Below are 22762 nucleotides of genomic sequence, written 5' to 3' on the forward strand. Positions count from 1 at the left end.
CTTTAAAAAATTGAACCATCTACATCAGATTTGTTCTTTTACTTATTAATTCCAGTACTTTTTAGGTTTAGATAAAAATTTTTTTAGAGTTCATTTGGAGGACCTGAGGGATAAAATTAAAAACTGTGGGGACCATCCTTAATTTGGTTTTTGGAACAGAAGGAATATACTGTAACTTTCTCTTATTTTTCTGGTGGAGAAAAATGTTTTTTTGCCGACAGGAAAATGCAGTTCTACTAAGATTCTTGGGTCATAGATCAGAGGCTTGGATCAGCGAAAAGAAATGAACTTTTGGAAGAATTCTGGTCCAGTATTATGGGCCAGTTTAAACTACAGTGTAGGCAGTGGCAGATTGCCTCATTTCTCCCTATAAGGAAAGGCAACATAACAGTAATACTCACCAGGAGAAGAAAAAAAGGGTGTGTGTGTGGGGGGTTCCCAATAAATGATAGTTTATCTGACACTATAAGCAGCTTCTAAGCTCTCTTGGAAAAACTTGAAGGAGGGGGCGTGGAAAAAAGCAGAAAAGGAAGTTGTTCTAGAAGAGAATCGATTTTGTTTGTGAGATGTGCCTGGTGGTATCCAGTCAACTCCTATTCCTCCCTAGTAATGCAGATGAGCAGTTGGTGAAGAGAATCCAAAAGTCACTCATACTTTACTCTGGAAAGCATTTTGAGGTTATTTTTGCTGCAGATTTAATTTTATAATTGTGTTTTCCTTGATCCCAATCCTGGAACACACAGAGATGGATATAGGAACAGACAGTCATGGAGCATACTCTGAGTGGAAGGAAGTGACTGAAAGTTTTTAGGAATGTTACAGATAAACAAGCGATCCATCCCAGAGGAAAGAACGCGTGACTGTTAGCTGTAGCTGCATACATAATTTTTTATTTTCTTAATAAATGTCTCAAGTTTCTGAACTGTGTCATGCACATTGTTTTGAATATATTTAAATTTGAGGTATGTAATGCTCAATTTTTAGTTGATAATTTTAAACCATATAAGTTTCACTAGTGAAATGGAGGGAGCACACTGCTTAGAAGAAATTTTCTTGCCTTCCTCAATCATCTTAAAGTCCTTCCTGCAGTTCAAAAAAAAAAAAAAAAAAAATTCTTCTTGCTGGTTTCTTTTGCTGAGTCTCAAGTCTGCTCATGCCTACACTGAAGGCTTATACCGATATGCACTTTGAGGTTCCCTGCGTATCCCTCTGGGAGCCTCTGAAAGTGGTTTGCTTTTTGTGTGTATGTGGGAGGTGCTGGGGGGGGAGGGTGGGTGCTGTTTACTCTCATTCCAAACAACAGCTTCTCAGAAGTTAATAGTGAAATCATTTCAGTCAATAAAGAAAAAGTTAGAGATTTACAGGACTGCAATTATGTAAGAAACGATATATTGATAGGCTTCCTGTGAGGTAGTTTATACTGTGTGCATAATAAAAAATGCAAACTGTTGGAAATGAACAAATGTCTACACTGAACTATTTACAATGTGAAGAAGAAAAAAAATGTGTCTGCTTATGTTAGTTCAGGAGAAAAAAAAATTTCCCCAATATTTTTAATTTCTTTACAAAACTATTTAATTCTTTTTTTAAAATTTTTATTGTGCTATAAGTGAGAGTTCACAAATCGAGTCAGTCTCTCATACAAAAATTTATTTATTTATTACTATATACTCCTCCAATTGTTCTCCCCCTAATGCGACAGCGCACTCCTTCCCTCTACTCTCTTTTTGGGTCCATTTGACCAGCTTCTGACCCCCTCTGCCTTCTCATCTCCCCTCCAAACTGGAGAAGCCAAGATAGTTTCATGTGTCTACTTGATCTAAGCTCACTCTTCACCGGTATCATTTTCTGTCCCATAGTCCAGTCCAATCCCTGTCTGAAGAGATGGGTTTGAGAATGGTTCCTGTCTTGGGCTAACAGAAGGTCTGAGGACCATGGCTTCCGGGGTCCTTCTAGTCTCAGTCAGACCATTAAGTCTGGCCTTTTTATGAGAATTTGGGGTCTACATCCCACTGCTCTCCTGCTCCCACAGGGGTTCTCTGTTATGGTCCCTACCAGGGCAGTCATGGGTTATAGCCAGGCACCATCTATTTCTTTTGGTCTCAGGCGGATGTAGTCTCTGCTTTATGTGGTCATTTCTGTCTCTTGGGCTCATAATTACCTTGTGTCTTTGGTGTTCTTCATTCTTCTTTGCTCCAGGTGGGTTGAGACCAATTAATGCATCTTAGATGGCCGCTTGCTAGCGTTTAAGACCCTAGATCCCACTCTCCAAAGAGGGATGCAGAAAGAGTTCATTATGCCAATTGACTTAGATGTCCCCTAAAACCACGGTCCCCAAACCCCTGCCCTTGTTACACTGGCCTTCGAAGCGTTTGTTATATTCAGGAAACTTCTTTGCTTTTGGTTTAGTCCAGTTATACTGACCTCTCCTATATTGTGTGTTGTCTTTCCCTTCACCTAAAATAATACTTATCTACTATCTAATTATCCAAAACACCTTTCCCTCCCTCCCTCCCCGCTCTTGTAACCATCAAAGAATATTTTCTTCTCTGTTTAAACTGTTTCTCCAGTTCTTATAATAGTGGTCTTATACAATATTTGTCCTTTTACAGCTGACTAATTTCACTCAGTGTAATGCCTTCCAGATTTCTCCAGGTTATGAAATGTTTCACGGAGTCATCATTTTTCTTTATCGATGCATAGTATTCCATTGTGTGAATATACCATAATTTATTTATCCATTCATCCATTGATGGGCACCTTGATTGCTTCCATCTTGTTGCTGTTGTAAACAGTGTTGCAGTGAACATGGGTGTGCATATATCTGTTTGTTCAAAGGCTCTTATTTCTCTAGGATATATTCCAAAGAGTGGGATTGCTAGATTGCATGGCGGTTCTATTTCTAGTTTTTTAAGGAAGCGCCAAATCAATTTCCAAAGTGGTTGTACCATTTTACATTCCCACCGGCAGTGTATAAGTGTTCCAGTCTCTCCACAACCTCTCCAACATTTATTATTTTGTGTTTTTTGGGTTAATGCCAGCCTTATTCAAGTGAGACGGAATCTCATTGTAGTTTTCATTTGCGTTTCTCTAATGGTTAATGATCATGATCATTTCCTCATGTATTTGTTAGCTACCTGAATGTCTTCTTTAGTGAGATGCCTGTTCATATCTTTTGCCCATTTTTAATTGGGTTATTTGTCTTTTTGTAGTTGAATTTTTGTAGTATCATATAAATTTTAGAAATCAGGCGCTGGTCAGAAATGTCATAGCTAAAAAAATTTTCCCAGTCTGTACATAATCTTTTTACTCTTTTGGCGAAGTCTTTGGGTGATTTTTAGGAGCTCCCAGTTACCTGGTTTCTCATCTGCATTGTTAGTAATGTTTTGTATACTGTTTATGCAATGTATCAGGGCGCCTAATGTTGTCCCTATTTTTTCTTCCATGATCTTTATTGTCCTAGATTTTATGTTTAGGTCTTTGATCCATTTTGAAGTAGTTTTTGGCCATGGTGTGAGATACGGGCCTTGTTTCATTTTTTTGCTATTTAGTTCTTTTAACAAATATGTTTTTGTGCAAATGACTTGCTCGTGGTAATAAGTTATTGAAAACATAGACATGTACAAAGATTAAAGTAAAATATTTTGTCCATTGCTGTCGTCCTAGATATAATCAATGTTAGCACGTTGGTGGTTATACCTCCAAAACTACCAGGAGGAGCTTTTTTTAAAAAGTAAAAATTAAAGGCCTGTATCCCTAGTTCCAATTTATATTGCATTACATTTTCTGGGGTTGGTAAGCAGGATTTTTCCTCTTTCCCTCACTTCCTTATTGTTTTTTAACTGCTTAAGTTATGCTTGAACACATTTGTATTGTAAAAGAGTCATGTACTGAAGTAATGCACTGAGCAAATAGGAGACAGTCTTCAAGCACCCTCACTCCTATGCTGCTTCCCAGCCAGAGGTCACCACTGTCAACAGTGGATCCTGGCCAGGCACCTGTAGGTGCATTTACAGACATAGATATCTATATTTATAATTGTTTAAAAAATAAATGGGGCATATTGTTGGTATATATGTACTGTTTGGAAACCCTGGTGGCGTAGTGGTTAAGTGCTACAGCTGCTAACCAAAGCGTTGGCAGTTTGAATCTGCCAGGCACTCCTTGGAGACTCTATGGGGGCAGTTCTACTCTGTTCTGTAGGGTTGCTATGAGTCAGAATCAACTCGACGGCACTGGGTTTGGTTTTTGGTTTTGGTATGTACTGTTTTGTGATTTTCCTTTTTCACTTAATGATTTACTCATTAGATTTTTCATTATCCCACATAATGATATACTGATGAGGTCAGTATTGTTCTGTTATTTTAATTTCATTCATTACATCTATTTTTTAAAAAGTAAATGAATATATCCTTTAGGCAAAAATTTAAACTGTACAAATAAAGCAAAAGTCTTCCTTGATTTCAGTGAATCCATTCCATTCTCCAGAGATAATTTCTGTTACCATTATGTGTATAGTATAAAAAAAAAAAAAAAAATTTATAGGCCTTCCTTTTTTAAAAAAATGTATTTGCATACTTAAATAACACACTTTTATGGTTTTTATAAGTGATTATTAAAATTGTTACCTCAGTTTTTCTGTAATTTGCTCTTTTCACTTAATAGTATACCTTAGATCCTTGTTAGCACGTAGACATCTACCTCTTTATATTCCATACTGTAGATTAGCCATAGTTTATATAACCATTTGCTACTGGTGAACACTTACATTGTTTCCATTATTTGACAATTGTAAAGGATATTGCAATAAACATTCCTACACATGCATCTTTGTGTACCTGTTAAAGTGTTCTCTAGGATAGACAGAAAGAACTGCTAGGTTGGTGGAGACGTGTGTTTTTTTATTTTAATGAGAACTACCAAATATCCTTCAAAAGGTCTGTACCACTTTGGTCTTAGTGTTGGTAATTTTCTGTACTTTACCTAATGCTGAGTGTTATCAGCCTTTTAAAAAAATATTCTGTTCTCATGAAATATCTTATTACTATTCTAATTTGGGTTAGTGGTATTCTAATTTACATTTAAAATTTTCTATTGCTTTGGACTTTCATTGCCCATTTTTGTTTGGATAGTTAATCTTTCTTTTCTTTTATTAAATATAGGGGGAGATGATTAAATTTTATCATCCCAAGGTCATTTATAGAATTTTACCCTTTTCCTCATGGATTTGTAATACTACCTGTATCATAAGCTTTAATTCTCAAATTAATGTGGATCTGTTTCTGAAGTCATTTCTGTTTCATTGAGCTATTTGTTTACTACCAATATCACACTTTTAAATGAATATAGCTTGATAAAAATTCTGCTGTTTGAGGGGAGTGTTCTTTCCCATGTTAGCCTTTCTTGAAAAAATTTTTCTTAATGTATTTTTTTATCCAGCAATTTTTCATTTATACTGTATTACAAAATATCACGTAATTACCTGTTTGTGTTTTGATGGGGATTGTATTGTATTTTAGATTAATTTAGGGGGAGATCTGACATATTTACAGTATTGGGTCTTTTTGTCCAGAAACATTTTGTGTCTCTACATTAATTCAGATCCCACTTGGCCTTCAGTCAAGTTCTATGGTCATCTGCCTAATGGACTTACATATTTCTTTTACCTTTAGCCCTAAATATTTTATTGAATTTGTTGCTTAAATTTTCTTTTAGCCATATTAAAAAGAAACAGGTAAAATTAATTTTAATGGTAAACTTTATTTAACCCAGTGTATTAGAAATACTACCATTTTAATGTGTAATCAATATTTAAAATATATTGGTAAGATATTTCTCCTACTTCTCCTCCTCCTCTCTCTTTTTTTTTTTTTTTTTTGGTATTAAGTCTTAAGAGTTCAGGGTGTATTTTTACACTTCAGGTCAACTCAGTTCAGACTAGCCATATTTCAAGTGCTCAATAGCTACAAGTGGCTAGTGGCTGTTACGTTGGACAAGTGTGGTTCTAAGTGGACAGTCATATTGCCTGCAAATAATGAAGTTTTTTCCTAACTTAAAAAAAAAATTTTTTTTTCCTTGCCTTAATGCTTTTGCATGGAGTACTAGTAGTAGTGCTGATGTTGATAATATTGGCGGGAATACTTCCAGTGCTTGACTGCTATGGATTTCTTGTTAGATAGACTTTGAAACTAAAGAGGTTTCCTACCCTTTGTAGTTTGTAAAAAAAATTTTTTTCCCTTAAATTAGGAATAGGTGTTAAAATCTACCAGTGATTTTTTTGGTTCTATTTTTGGCTCATTATTGATTACCTGTAGAAAGTAGAATTATGGAAATTAGACAGGATAGTCTTTACAAAATTCTATATACTTAGGCAATATGAAAACTTTCAAATCATTAACTTGTTTTACTTTTATAATAGAAAAAGAAAAAGTGTTATTTCAACATTTAAACACAGTATATTGTACAGAAATATATTCTTCTTTGTATTCATAGCACATCTTAACTGTGTTTTTTTCCTCAAGCCGGACTCTGGACTGTCTTCACACTAGGTGGTGCAGGCAGCAAACAGCAAACTCCAGAGCTCTCTTCACCTCTGGCCAACCAGAGTCTCCTGCTTTTGCTGGTGTTGGCCAACCTGACAGATGCACCAGACGCACCAAACCCCTACAGACAGGCCATTATGTCCTTTAAGAACACACAAGGTTTGTGGTAATTTTCTTTTTTTTTTCCCCCCTAAATATTCTTTCTAATGAGGAAAGAGGATATTGTTTACTCCGTATTGTTTATTGAGCTACAGTTTTGGAGCTGTCATTTTGTATATTATCATATTAGTTAGACATGAGAAAAACTTAAGTTTTTCTGTCTATATTGCCAGCAAGGTCAAATAAATCATTGATGAGGATTGCGATCCTTTTTATCCATTTTAATTTATGTTTCTTGCAGAAACAGCTGTACTGGCACGTATTTAATTTGCATCAGCCTGTCCTGTCTGCTGGGGATAGGAATTACCTGGAAAACCCCAAGAGATATGTTGTTGGAAGTTTTTCATTTAAAGTCAATATTCCAGTTAAAGTTTTGTAGGACTAAAAATCAGAACAAGAGTTGGCAAACAGTTTCTGCAAAGGAGTAGATGACTTTGCAGGGCCATATGGTCTCTGTCACAAACTGTTATCTCTGCCGTGGTAGACAAAAGCAGACACAGGAAGAGATTACTAAATCAATGAGCCTGGCTGTGTTCCAATGAAACTTTGTATACAAAAATAGGTACGAGGTTGGCCCGTGGACTAATATTTGCTAACTTCTGAATTAGCTGCTCTGCAGGAGAAAGATGTGGCAGTCTGCTTCCACAAAGACTTCAGCCTTGGAGACACTATAGGGCAGTTCTACTCTGTTGTATAGGATTGATGTGACTCAAAATAGACTTGATGACATTGGATTTTTTGGAATTAGAACATGACAGATATTTCCGTGTTGAAACAGTAATCTCTTACCGAAAGCTTAGGCTATTTCAAAGCTGAAATAGAAGAACAACATCAAAAAGATACTTTTAATGAGTTTATATTTAAAAATAGTAGGTTGAAGACTAAACTTCCCTAAGATAAATAGTTGAGTAATAAATATTAGTAGGCAAGGAAATAATGATTGTATTCATGTAAGTATGAAAAGAAATGTCTTCTTCAGAAAAAATGTCACTGGATTATGTAAGAGGGAAATCCAGCTTCTGTAAGTGCACAAAATCAGAGAATGCCACCTACAGAACCAGATTAGGAATAACAACATGACAACATATATAGTTTCTTTATGCTGGAGCCATGGTGGCGCAGTAGTTAAGAGCTTGGCTGCTAACCAAAAGGTTCACAGTTCAAATCCATCAGCTGCTCCTTGGAAACCGTGTGGGGCAGTTCTGCTCTGTCCTGTAGGATCGCTATGAGTTGGAATGGACTCGATAGCAATGGGTTTTAGTTATGCGCAAGGTATTGAAAGACGTGTGAAGCATCAGAAGAAGATGGAAGGGATACAGGGTCACTGTATCGAAAAGAATTGGTCGACGTTCAACCATTTCAGAAGGTAGCATATGACCAAAAACCCATGGTATTGAAAAAAAAAGTCTAAGCTGTACTGAAGGCATTGGTGAAAAACAAGGCTCCAGGAATTGATGGAATATCTATTGAGATGTTTCAACAAACGGAAGCAGCGCTGGAGGTTCTCAGTCATCTGTGTCAAGAAATTTGAAAGACAGCTACCTGACCACGCAACTGGAAAAGATTCATATATGTTCCCATTCCAAAGAAAGGTATGCCAGCACAATGTGAAAATTACCAAACAATATCATTAATATCACACGAAACTAAAATTTTGCTGAAGATCATTCAAAAGCAGTTGCAGCAGTACATTGACAGGAAACTGCCAGAAATTCAAGTCGATTCAGAAGAGGACTTGAAACAAGGGATATGATACCATTGCTGATGTCAGCTGGATCCTGGCTGAACGCAGAGAATAGCAGAAAGATGTTGATCTGTGTTTGACTGGCTATGCAAAGGCATTCGACTGTGTGGATCATAACAAATTATGGATAGCATTGCAAAGAATGGGAATTCCAGAACACTTAATCGTGCTCACGGGGAATCTGTACATAGACCAAGAGGCAGCGGTTTGAGCTGAACAAGGGGATATTGCAAGGTTTAAAATCAGGAAAGGTGTGCATCAGGATTGTATCCTTTCATCATACTTATTCAATCTGTATACTGAGCAAATTATCCGAGAAGGTAGACTGTATGAAGAAGAATGCAGCATCAAGATTGGAGGAAGACTCATTAACAACTGCAGTATGCAGATGACACAGCCTTGCCTTTGGAAAGCAAAGAGAGCTTGAAGCACTTACTGAAGAAGCTCAAAGACCACAGCCTTCAGTATGGATTACACCTTAACATAAAGAAAACAAAATCCTCACCATTGGATCAATAAGCAACATCATGATAAATGGAGAAAAGATTGAAGTTATCAAGAATCTCATTTTACTTGGATCCTCAATTAGCATCCATGGAAACAGCAATCAAGGAATCAAATGATGTATTGCAAATCAAATGACATATTGCATTGGGCAATCTTCTGCAAAAGACCTCTTAAAGTGTTAAAAAGCAAAGATGTCACCTTGAAGACTAAGGTGCACCTGACCCAAGCCATGGTGTTTTCAATCACCTCATATGCCTGTGAAAGCCAGGTGATGAATAAGGAAGGCCGAAGAAGAATAATTGCCTTTGAATTATGGTGCTGGTGATGAACATTGAATATACCATGGACTGCCAGGAGAATGAACAAGTCTGTCTTGGAAGAAGTACAGCCAGAATGCTCCTTGGAAGTGAGAATGGCAAAACTTCATCTCATGTACTTTGGACAGGTTGTTAGGAGGGACCAGTCCCTGGAGAATGACATCATCCTTGGTAAAGTAGAGGGTCAGTGAAAAAGAGGAAGACGCTCAATGCAATGGATTGACACGTGGCTGTAACAAAGGGCTCAGACATAGCAACAATTGTGAGGATGGCTCAGGACAGGGCAGTGTTTCGTTGGGTTGTACATAGGGTTGCTATGAGTCGGAACTGACTCAAAGGCACCTAACCAAAAATTCAGCAATCTTTACAGGAGCGCATTACCAGGTCTTTCTCCCAAGGAGTGGCCGGTGGGATTGAAACACCAGTCTTTCGATTGGCAGCCGAGCACTTAACCATTGTGCCACCAGGGCTTTTTAATATTAAAAAAATAAGCCAAACCCATTGCCCTCAAGTGGATCCTGACTCATAGTGACCCAATAGGACAGAGTAGGACTGCCCCATAGAGTTTCCAAGGAGTGACTGTGGATTTGAACTGTTGACCTTTTGGTTAGCAGCCGTAGCTCTTAACCACTGTGCCATCAGGGTTCCAAGATCAATATAGTAACTAATGTAGCAGGATTTGTCCAAAACTAATATAATTGAGATGGGTAAGAAGTGCAATTATTAGATAAGAACATTTTAAAGGCTTTTTTTTTTTTTTTTTTACATTTTTTTCTTTTTTTATTGTGCTTTAAGTGAACGTTTACAGTTCAAATCAGTTTCTCATACAAAAACTTACACACACATTGTTACATGACCCTAATTGCTCTCCCTACAATGTGACAGCACACTCCTCCTCTCCACCCTGTATTTCCCGTGTCCATTCAGCCAGCTCCTGTCCCCCTCTGCCTTGTCATCTTGCTTCTGGACAGGAGCTGCCCACACAGTCTCATGTGTCTACTTGAGCTAAGAAGCACACGCTTCTCACCAGTATCTTTTCATGTCTTATAGTCTAGTCTAATCTTTGTCTGAAGAGTTGGCTTTGGGAATGGTTTTAGTTTTGGGCTAACAGAGAGTCCGGGGGCCATGTCCTCTGGGGTTCCTTCAGTCTCAGTCAGACCATTAAGCCTGGTCTTTTTACTGTAATTTGAGTTCTGCATCACACTTTCCTCATACTCCATCAGGGATTCTTTGTTGTGTTCCCTGTCAGGCACCATCTAGTTCTTCCAGTCTCAGGCTGATGGAATCTCTGGTTTATGTGGCCCTTTCTATCTCTTGGGCTCATATTTTCCTGGTGTCTTTGGTGTTTTTCATTCTCCTTTGCACCAGCTGGGTTGAGGCCAGTTGATGTATCTTAGATGGCTGCTTGCTAGCTTCATTTTAAAGGCTTTTGATGCTCTCTGCCATGTTCCTTTCCGGAACTGTTCTAATACACATTCCTTATATATAGTGGATAAGGGTGCCAGTTAGTTGTATCTTTGAAATTATGGTATCCTATTTTTATTTGTAGGGGAACTGGGGAATCTTTAACAATTTGATAGATAAAAAATGAAAACTCGTGTGTCTGGTAGTATTTTTTCTATTCATTACTATACTCTTCTTCATGTTGACAGGATGGCCTTAATGGTTAAGAATGCAAGTTTTGGAGTTAGGCAGACCTGGATTCACAGCACAGCTCTATCACTTAGGACCTGTTAGACGTTAAATAATTTGCTTGTTTTCAGTGAGCCTCAATGGATTTTTCTGTAAAATGGAGATAGTGTCACTTGATAATATTTTATAAATACCAAGCTAGATAAGGTTTTAAAATGATAAGCTTAGATTTTGCGCCATGGTATACGGTATGTACTGTTGTTACCTTTGCTAATCAGACCAAATGTTGGTGTTTAAGTTTGGATGTTGCTTGGGATAATCATCTTTTGGGAGTCCACATAGCACAGTGATTCAGTACATTGGCTTTTGAGTTAGACTGACCAGGGCTCACATCCCAGTTTTTGTTCTTTAAGCCCCAGCTTCCTTATGTGTAAAGCAGGGCTTGTAATCTCTATCTCACAAGGTTCTAAATAAGAATTAAATGAGCATTTAACAACAGTATGGAGCCCTAGTGGTGCAGTGATTAAGAGCTCTGCTGCTGACCAAAAGGTCAGCAAGTCAAATATACCAGCTGCTCCTTGGAAATCCTATGGGGCAGTTCTACTCTGTCGTGTAGCATCACTGTAAGTTGAAATGGACTTGACGGCAACAGGTTTGGTTTGGTTTTTTGGTACAACAGTAAAGACTGACGAAATGATTGCTGCTATTAGAGAAAGCGGTATAATGTGGCAACAACAGAGACCAACCTGGGTTCCACTCAGGGCTGATCTTGGAAAAGTTATTTAGTCTCTCTAAGCCTCTGTTTCATCCTTTGTAGAACTAGTTCTAATGACATGTTTGTTGTTTGGATAATAAAGGATGATGTACATAAAGCTGTCAGTATAATAGCTGGTTCCTAGCACTTTCAGTAGTATGTAGATGTAGATACACACACACATACTCCATTTGCAATCATGTATAATACAGGTTGGTGAATATGTTACTTGGCTTCCATTGTTAAAAAAAAAGTGTATCGTGTTCAGAATCTTTCTCCAGTGAGTCTTCTCTAGATTCAGTAATATTTAAGCACTCATTGTACGTGCAGCTTCCTCTTGCCGTCCTTTGCAAAAAATACGAAGTCAGTCACGCAAAAGAATTATTTTTTAAGTGTCAAATATACAGTGTTAGGATTGAAAAAATAACCCATCTTCCAAATGTGGAAGGACAAGTGAGGACACCATGTTGTAAAATTTTGGATACATTCTCAGACATTTCTAGATACATTCTTTTCACAAATATAAAGATTAGAAAGGAGAGTCTGAAAGGACTAAGACTGTGCTAACGAAGACTGTTTGTGTTGGCACACATCTCGTTTCCCTAGGAGCACAGCTGTTGGAAATGGTAAAGCCATTTCTGATCTTTGTAGTGGTTCTCTGTTGTAAAATTCTTGGTGCTTACTTTTCAAAACACATTAAAACAGCAGCTCTTCGTGCTGTCATGTTCCAGTATTTTATTTGATGAGATTATGACTTTCTCTGAGTCAGGCGAACCTATCTTTCTTTTCTTTTTGGCTTCCTAACCTTGCTTGCTTCAGTTTCTAAGCAAATCCAGTTAACTGTAGGCAAGGGCCGTTGTCAGTTTTGGAATACCAGGAGTTTTCCCCAGCGTGGGCTGTAATTCATGGTTCTGGTCATCCCAGTGACTGTGCATGTATGTATTTTTAAGATTCTTAGCAGTTGGTTAGATATGTTTTCCTTTTTAGAAAAAGTTATGCAAGTTTTCTGATCATTGTCTTAGATTTGGCATATTTCGTTCATTTAGAAGCTAATACTGAACGTAGCCAACTTTGATATTATTTTAAAACTGGATAAATTATATGTTGTTATTCCAGCCATTTTATTTCATTAATTGGATTAATGATTGGTAGACACTTCAACCATGATTATTCCTTTGAAAAAAATTAGCTTCAGGCAGTTTTTTTGTTCTTAATCCTATTTTACAGGAGGATTTTCTGTTTTATGTAGAAATTTGTGTTCTTCATCTCTAGGCATTTTTATTTAATACTGGTGGACATTTAGGTTGGTGACAACACATCTCTGTGACCTGGTTTAGATTGTATCCATAGGGGGCTTTTTTACCTAGCCCACAGCTCTGTTTTTAAGCTCATATTTTTATAGTAGATTTAATTCAGCTATGTTATTATTGTTGTTAGGTGCCGTCCAGTTGGTTCAGACTCATAGTGACTACGTACAGCAGAAAGAAAACACTGCCCAATCCTGCACCATTCTCACAGTTGTTGCTGTTTGAGCACATTGTTGCAGCCACTACGTCAGTTCATCTCTTTCCTCTTTTCCACTGACTCTCTACTTCACCAAGCATGACACCCTTCTCCACGGACTGGTCCCTCCTGATAAACTACGTGAGACACTCTCGCCATCCTCACTCCCAAGGAGCACTCTGGTTGTACTTCTTCCAAGACAGATTTGTTTGTTCTTGTGGCAGTCCATGGTATATTCAGTATTCTTCGCCAACACCGTAATTCAAAGGCATCAATCAGTCTTCTTATTCACTGTCAAGCTTTTACATGCATATGAGGCGATTGAAAATACCATGGCTTAGGTCAGGCGCACTTCAGTCCTCAAAGTGACCTCTTTGCTTTTTAACACTTTAAAGAGGTCTTTTGCAGCAGATTTGCCCATTGCAATGCGTCGTTTGATTTCTTGACTGCTGCTTCCGTGAGCTTTGATTGTGGATCCCAGTAAAATGAAATTCTTGACATCTTTAATCTTTTCTCCATTTATCATGATGTTGCCTTTTGGTCCAGTTGTGAGAATTTTTTTTTTTTTTTTACGTTGAGGTGTAATCCATACTGAAGGCTGTGGCCTTTGATCTTTGTCAGTGAGTGTTTAAGTCCTCTTCACTTGCAGCAAGCAAGGCTTTGTCATCTGTATATCACAAGTTGTGAGTCTTCCTCCAAACCTGATGCCGCATTCTTCTTCATACAGCCTGCCTTCTCCGACTGTTTGCTCAGTGTACAGATTGAATAAGTATGGAAAGGATACAACCCTGATGCACACCTTTCCTGATTTTGAACCACGCAGTATCCCCTTGTTCTGTTCGAATGACTGCCTCTTGGTCTGTGTACAGGAGCCTCATGAGCACAATTAAGTGTCCTGGAATTCCCATTCTTTGCAGTGTTATCCATAATTTGTTACAAAACACACAGTTAAATGCCTTTGCATAGTCAATAAAACCCAGGTAAACGTCTTTCTGGTATTCTCTGCTTTCTGGTATTCTCTGGATCCAGCTGACATCAGCAATGATATCTCTGGTTCCATGTCCTCTTCTGAATTTGGCTTGAATTTCTGGCAGTTCCCTGTCGATGTGCTATTGCAACTGCTCTTGAATGATCTTCAGCAAAATTTTGCTTTGTGTGATGTTAATGATATTGTTTGATAATTTTGAACATTCTGTTGGATCACCTTTCTTTGGAATGGGCACAAATATGGATCTCTTCCAGTTGGTTGGCCAAGTAGCTGTCTTCCAAATTTCTTGGCATAAATGAGTGGACACCTCCCACGCTGCATCCATTTGTTGAAACATCTCAGTTGGTATTCCATCAATTTCTGGAGCCCTGTTTTTCACCAGTATTTTCAGTACAGGTTGGACTTTTTCCATCAGTACCATTGGGTCTTGATCATACGTTACCTTCTGAAACTGTTGAATGTGAAGCACTTCTTTTTGGTACAGTGACTCTGTTTTCCATCCATCTTTTGATGCTTCCTGCATCATTCAATATTTTGCCTGTAAAGAAAAACAAAACCCATTGGCATCAAGTCGATTCCAACTCATAGGGACCCTATAAGAGAAAGTAGAACTGCCCTGTAGGGCTTCCAAAGAGCACCTGGTGGATTCGAACTGCTGACCTTTTGGTTAGCAGTGGTAGCTCTTAACCACTAGAGCACCAGGGTTTCCTTTTGCCCATAGAATCCTTCAGTATTGCAACTCAAGACTTGAATTTTTTCTTCAGTTCTTTTAGCTTGAGGAATGCTGAGCCTGTTCTTCCCTTCTGGTTTTGTAACTCTAGGTCTTTGCACCTTTCATTATAATACTTTACTTTGCCGCCCTTTGAAATCTTCTGTTCAGCTCTTTTACTTCATCATTTCTCCCATTTGCTTTAGCTGCTCTATGTTCAAGAGCAAGTTTCAGAGTCTCCCGTGACATTCATTTCGGTCTTTTCTTTTTTTCCTGCCTTTTTCGTCACATTTTGCTTTCATCATGTATGATATCCTTGCACAGCTCATCTGGTCTTCGGTCATTAATGTTCATTGCATCAAATCTGTTCTTGATATGGTCTGTAAATTTAGATGAAATATATTCAAGTTGTATTTTGGCTCTTGTGGACTTGTTTTAATTTTCTTCAGCTTCAGCTTGAATTTGCAACGAGCATTTGATGGTCTGTTCCAGTCAGCCCCTGGCATTGTTCTGACCGATGATATTGAGCTTCTCCATCATCTCTTTCCACAGATATAGTCGATTTAATTCTTGTGTTATTCCATCCGGTGAGGTTCACGTGTTGAAAAAAGGTATTTGCGATGAAGAAGTCATTGGTCTTGCAAAATGCTGTCATACAATCTCCAGCATCATTTCTGTCATCAAGGTCGTATTTTCCAGCTACTGTTACTTCTTCTTTGTTTCCAGCTTTCACGTTCCAATCACCAGTAATTATCAATGCATCTTGATTGCGTGTTTGATCAATTTCAAACTGCAGAAGTTGGCAAAAATCTTCAATTTCTTCATCTTTGGCCTTAGTGGTTGCTATGTAAATTTGAATAATAGTTGTATTAACTGGTCTTCCTTGTAGACGTGTGGATATTATCCTATCACTGAGAGCATTGTACTTCAGGATAAATCTTGAAATGTTCTTTTTGATGATCCACGCGACACCATTCCTCTTCAATTTATCAGTCCCAGTATAGCAGAGCATATGATCGTCCGATTTGAAATGGCCAGTACCAGTCCGTTTCAGCTCTCTAATGCCTAATGCCAAAAACATTCCTGGATGTTTATGTGTTCCTTTTCATTTTTGACAACTTCCGGTTTTCCTAGATTCATCCTTCGTGCATTCTGTGTTCTGATTGTTAATGGATATTTTCAGCTGTTTCTTCTCATTTTGAGTTGTGCCACATTAGCAAATTAAGGGTTAGAAAGCTTGACTCCATCTAGGTCATTAAGATTGACTCTACTTTAAAGAGGCAGCTCTTGCCCAGTAGTGTTTTGAGTGCTTTCCAACCTGAGGGGTTCATCTTCCAGCACCATACGGGACATTGTTCTGCTGCTATTCATAAGGTTTCACTTGCCAATTTTTTCAGGACCACCAAGTCCTTCTTTCTAGTCTGTCTTAGTCTGGAAGCTCTGCGGAAGCTGGTCCATCACGGGTGACTGTGCTGGTATTTGGTGAAATACCTGTTTCGTAGCTTCCAGCATCATAGCAACGTGCAAGCCACCACAGTGTGACAAACTGATAGACGAGTGGTGGAGTTTAGCTATATTAATGCAGAAATAGTAACAAAGTCAAACTATGTGACTTAGTTTTGTTCTTTTTTAATTAAAATTTTAAATCTGAAATGTAGTGACTTTATATGCAATTAATGAGAATTAAGTTGTATGTGTTATTTTAATAGCGCTTTTATTATTTACATAAGGTACAGTCCAGAAAATACTAAAGTAATGGGGTTTTTTACATTGTTTTTTTCCTGTCTTCCAGATAACAGTCCTTTCCCCTCGTCAGTTCTACATGCTTTCCAGATTAACTTTAATAGTTTGTACACAGCTCTATGTGAACAGCAGACGTCTGATCAGGCAACTCTCCTCTTATATACATTACTCCATCAGAATAGTAATATTAGAACATACATGTTGGCTCGTACAGATATGGAAAATCTTGTAAGTATCATACGAAACATTTTATGCTTTTTGTGCTTTATGATATTTTGAAGAACAGTGTGTTTTCTGAAAAGGATAAGTGTGTTTGCCTGGTTGCCATAAGGGCGATGGTCCAGGGATTGATACGGAGATGTTAACAGACATTGGCAAAGGATGTGAGTTTTTTCAGTGTATAAGATAACTCACATGGAGATGGCGTCACAGACTAGGAGAACACAGCAGCGCCCCTAACTGGTGTTCTAAGCTTCCCTGTCCTTTAGGCTTTTACCAGCCACTCTGTTGCCCATGATTCTGCTTGATTAAGTCAGCACTCTCTGCCATTCTCAGACAGATTTTTATACCCATATGGTCCCTTCCATCTGTTAAGTTGCCTGCATGTCCACCCAGATTAAGTAACTAGTCACAATTGCAGCATATTCCTGATGAGAATAGGTAAAAGGAAGGATGATTTTTAAACTCAGTTTGTCAAGTGTCCTGTCTCTCTTAGAGTCTTAGACTTTAGGGTTGCCAAAACTCAGTTCCTGGAGTGTTACAGGTACCAGACATCACTTAAATATATACCGTCCTTCACAGTGTGAGTGAAAGTGGCTCCAGAATTTTTGTTCTTAGGCAAAACCCCTATATGCAATTATTAATGTTCATTAAAAAGTAAGCTACCTCAGCAGGCTGCTAATACTATTTTTGAAATACATAGTATATAGAAAACCATGGGCTCTTAATGCATTAATATAAATGCTGTTATTTCTGAAATGGTAGCAACTTGCTGGCAGCAGCTGCCGTGTTTCCTGTGTACCAGTTTTTATAGGCTGATGGCAGAATTCACTGGGTATTTGGTAGCCTTTTTTTCCAGAGTTAATGATAAAATACTGTGCACTAATGAGTAAACATGGAATGTTAGAATTCTTAAGCAGATTCAATATCAAAGTGACACTGAAAATAAAGTGTGTGATGAAAGAACTTATCCCTACACAAGCTGTAATATGGAAAACACTGTCTTAGACAGCAAAATTGGGTGTAAAAGTGTATTGCTCATGTGAATGAAAATTTGTAAAGAGTAGGTTTGTTTACTGATGGGTGAATATAAGGACACAGACAATTCTGAGCATAACATATCCTAAGAGAAATGATGATAATAAGGACCCATTCTAGAAAATAGCATGGTAAGGATGTTGCTATATACGATGATGCAGGGTGCAGTTGTCTTTGTATATGATGACATACACCAGTGAAAAGTGAGAAAAGTTTTATTTTGTTTTTCGTGTGCTTATTTGTTTCGGTTTTGTTTTTTAATTTTCTTGCATGCATTATTTTGATAGTGTCTTAACCGATCTATTTGCCCACTTGCCTTTCTCCTATGATAAATATTTGTCGAGTCTATAATTATAAAGTATGATTTTGGTAGGAAATTTACTGCGCTGATCTGACTTGTTTTGTTGTTATTCCATTGTTTTGAGAATGTTATTCCATTGTGTTTCAACATGGCTGTATTCTTATATTGGAAGTGAGTTTCTTGTAGACAGCATATAATTCGGTTCTGTTTTTTCATCTGCTGTATATATATTTTTTTACCTTTGTCTTTTAATTGGTATATTTAGACCAGTTACATTTAATGTAATTATTGTTATGTTAGGCCTAAAAAACTTTTTTTTAGTTTTTTAGGGCTTAAGTCTGCCATTTTGTTTTTTGTTTGTTTCTTCTGTTTTTCAGTTCTCTATTTTCTTTTTCCTGCCTTCCTGTGGGTTACTTGGACATCTTTTAAAACTCTGTTTTTATTTATCTGAAGTGTTGTTGAGTGTATCTCTTTGTACAGCTCTTTTAGTGGTTGGTTTAGGCATCACATTTTATGTACATAACTTCTCACAGTGTATTGGTATCATCATTTTACCACTTTTAGTGAAGTGTAGAAATCTTACCTCCCTTTATGTACCTTTCAATATGTAGTTGGTTTGGTCCATAGTAGAAGTTTTTATTTTTAGCATATTTTATATGTCATTCCCGTTTTTTTTCCATTGCTAACACCAAAACACAGACTTCCAAATACTATGTCATAATATTTATCCTGACTACGGTTTAATTTTGTTGGAAATACACCTCTGTATTAATCTGCAAGAATATGTACTTGAAGATTTTTAAACCTTCTAGTAGCTTAGTAATAATTGCCTGTGGTAATCCTTTCAGTGGAGCTAAAGAATGGATTCCAGTAGGGATTTGGCCCTTGGGAGCCTGACACTTTGAGTAGTTCTAGACTGCTATAAAACTCCTGTTAAAACTGAACATCTCAAGAATGATCATCGCGTGCGGTGTAGTTGAAAGGCTTAATTAAGCTTGTGTTTATGGGTGTTTCACACAAGAATGATATGTAGCTCAAAAGAAAACCAAACCCATTGCCATCAAGTCAATTCCGACTCATAGCAGCCCTGTAGGACAGAGTTGAAATGCCCCATAGAGTTTCCAAGGAGCACCAGGTGGATTCGAACTGCTGGCCTTTGGGTTAGCAGCCATAGCACTTGACCACTATGCCCTGAGGGTTTCCTGATGTGTAGCTAGTATGTCCGTATTTAGTAGATTCTTGTAGTAATCTATTTACCTTCATTAGTAAAGAATGAACAAATACAAAGTATTAAAGTAATTGGAATGAACTAAATTGGTCTGAATGAATATAAACAGGGTTATAAAAGGAAATGCTTGACAGATACCCTAAAGTATAAACCTTGATACACATGTTGAGAAAATGCCCCTTGGTTATAGTTGTCTGTTATTTTTTTTCATATTTAGTTGAAATCTATTTTGATTTCCTAATATTTCTAAAATATAAGCGTTGTGAATCACATAAATGAAAACATTTTACTCAATTTCTGAGCAGCTATGTCCTTTTTGCATTGTTCTCGGGTTGGGGAAGGTGGTGTGACTTCTTAAAAATTTCAGACAAACCATGAACCGAATTGTCTCCGCAAATCAGATCTCTATGTGGAACAGACCTTCTCAGGGATACCTTCACAGAGTTGGTGATGATTTTCTTTGTTGTTATCTTAGCTATCCATATGGAAATACTTTCAGTCAGAGGTTGGTTTATACGTTCTTTTTTCTCAGAGGAAAGATAACTAGAATATTAAAGCAAAGGGTACAAAGTAAAAGTGTAAAGGTTTAAAACATTTGGTGTTGTAGCAAAAGTAATTGAACTTAATAGTAAACAATAATTTTAATTCCCTAGGTCTTACCAATTCTTGAGATTCTGTATCATGTTGAAGAAAGAAATTCACACCATGTATATATGGCTCTTATAATATTATTGATTCTTACAGAAGATGATGGCTTCAATAGATCCATTCATGAAGTGGTGAGTGACCGGTACTTTGATTAGAGTTACAGAGTTAACAGTATAAACATGTACCTCTGTAAGACTTTCTACTGCGTTAGAATTTCTTCTTTCTTTTCCTTCTGGTGGATGTTTCTGCATGAACCTGGCTTAGAAATGGTACATCTGTCTTCGGATTTAAGAGGCGGTGCTTTTTTTCTGAAAGACTATTGGCCATTGTTAAAAACTCTCTCAAAATGGTTCTTTAGTAATTGGTGCAAATATTTTTGCTGCCACTAGGTTCATTTTTTTTCTCCATTTTATTTTCACCTTTTAATTGTGGCAGAAGTTGTCAAGCAGGTTTGCTCCTTGCATATAGAATGAGCCAAGAAATAGGGAACAAAAGCTATATGAACTCTCTAACGAGTTATTTACATTTTTTATTAAATACTATCAGAATTTCTAGGCAATTATATATTTTCTGCTGGGAAAAAAAAGACAAACCTTTAGGTGAATGCTAAATTGGATTTCTAATTTTCATAGTAACATTGTAATTTTACTATGTGGATACTCATTAAATATTTGTTTAATGTTAAATGAGTAAGGCTATTATTACTTGAAACACTTCATCCATTCTGTTGTATAATTGACACACACAATGTTAAGAACTAATGACCTCTCTTCCAAATCAGAATGGATAATTTATTTTTAAATAAATCAGCCAAAACAGAGAGGAGCAACAGAACTATATTAACTGTGTGACCTTTCAAAAGACAGAGACTCCTCTCACTAGTAGAGTTGCCTAATGAGTGTCCTGGGTTAGTATTGCCTGGTAGATTTAGAGCAGTGGCTCTCAAATTTTTTAGTCTTTATATTCTTAAATTATTGAGGACTCCAAAGAACTTTTGTGTATGTGGTTGATAATTCTCCACATTTGCCATGTAAAAAATTAAAATTTATATAGTTTTAAAATATTTAACTCGTGCATTTAAAAGTAATAATAATAAACTCCCTATATGTTAATATCAACGAAAATAACTATTTTGCCACAAACAAAAATTTAGTAGAAGAGTGGCATTGTTGTGCAATTTTGCAAATCTCTTTAATGTCTGCTTTAACAGAAAGAAAAAAAAATTTTTTTTTTTTTTTAACAGAAAACAAGTAGATTCTGATATCTGCTTCTTTATTCAATTTGGTGCACTATCAGCAATATCATGTAACCTTTGGAAAACTCCACTGTACATTCACAAGAGAATAAAATTCTTTTATGTTATCATGAAAATAGTTTTGACCTTGAAGGTTCTCCTGAAAGGTCTCGGGACCACATTTTGAGAACTGCTGACTTAGTAAGTCAGAGGGGCTGAGCACTTCGCCTCTCCCCTATAAAAAGTCAGTTGGCAAACAGTTTTGAAGTTTTTCAACTACTGTTATTTGTTTTACACTTAGGTTATCTTTTCTACTTGATTAAGACCATTATTAGTCATTTTAAGAAAGGATATGTTCAAAATTTATGTTTGACTTTTCAATTCAGTGTTCAGCTACCATGTAGTGGGTGTTTGCTATATGCCAGCCTTTGGGGGGAGACTTCAGAACAGGTCAGGGTTGGACTGTTTATAGTGGGAACTCTAGGTGACAGAGGGCTCTTGCCGAGAGTTAAGCTGAGTAAAAATCTGTAGTGGAGGCACCTGTGTGCACTTGACCTAGCTGTTTCCTCAGCCTTGAGTGTTTGTTACCTCCCACGCAGCCCTCCTCTCTAGCTAACTCCTCCTGGGTTCTCAGTGGTGAACTCATGCCCTCTGGGGATCTTTCTCTGTTTAACTCAGCTCCACCACAGCACTTCTCACACTGTGTGATATTGTTAATTGTCCCACCCTACACTGTGCATCCTTGAAGACACAGTCAGAATGCCATTCAGCTGTACATTTCCAGTACCTGCCTAGAACATAATGGGCACTTAGGAATATGTAATGAAAATGTAACTGTGTGTGTGTGCGTGCGTGTGTATGTGTGAGAGAGAAGACAAAGTTCTGTTTAGCTCTGAGGATGCCACACTGAGTGGTCAGAGGCAAGATTTGGAAGTTGGAATTTCAGAGCCAGCTTTTTAATACAGAAGGTGGAATAAGAGCATTGGTTGCATGTTGATTGTTATCATGTGCTATTTTTTTTCCCCTCTTGTATTTAGGAAGGAAGGAGGAAGGAGAAGTAAGTAAACACTTTGGCCCAGTTTGCTATCTTGAACTGAAAATCTCACAAATCTGTTTTATATGCAGCTTAACTTACCTTCAGGGCAAAGCCATGGCTTATCAATAATGGTGGATGTGGCATAAGTACTTTTTTCCCCTAGAGCAGTCATACTTATTAAACTTTTCTTCCCTGTTTCAGATATTAAAAAATATTACTTGGTATTCAGAACGAGTTTTAACTGAGATTTCATTGGGGAGTCTCCTGATACTGGTCGTAATAAGAACCATTCAATACAATATGACAAGGACAAGAGTAAGTATTTCTTAGCTATTTTTCTATCTTTATGTATATAGTACAATGGAGACTATAGTTTAAAGCAATCCTAAGTTTAGAGTGCTAAAATCCTGATAAAATATGGTGTAAAAAAATACAGATCAACATGTAGTCATTATAATAT

At 37.2% G+C, this 22762-nt stretch overlaps 1 protein-coding gene across 8 annotated transcripts in view; it reads left to right on the forward strand.

The window, feature by feature from the left end:
- The window catches only part of DYM (dymeclin), a 358557-nt gene that overhangs the window by 131185 nt on the left and 204610 nt on the right, over window positions 1-22762 (forward strand). For 6 of the 8 annotated variants that reach the window (XM_023543799.2, XM_023543796.2, XM_003406303.4 and 3 more), the window contains exons 9-12: window positions 6522-6701; window positions 16648-16826; window positions 20038-20163; window positions 22504-22617. In XM_023543799.2, coding sequence (XP_023399567.1) covers window positions 6522-6701; window positions 16648-16826; window positions 20038-20163; window positions 22504-22617 — 599 coding nt within the window. The remainder of the gene's footprint in view (window positions 1-6521; window positions 6702-16647; window positions 16827-20037; window positions 20164-22503; window positions 22618-22762) is intronic. The other 2 variants (XM_023543797.2, XM_064294538.1) reach the window with 1 other exon arrangement.

This window comes from Loxodonta africana, chromosome 11 (genome assembly GCF_030014295.1).
Source record: "Loxodonta africana isolate mLoxAfr1 chromosome 11, mLoxAfr1.hap2, whole genome shotgun sequence".
NCBI classification, from domain to species: domain Eukaryota; kingdom Metazoa; phylum Chordata; class Mammalia; order Proboscidea; family Elephantidae; genus Loxodonta; species Loxodonta africana.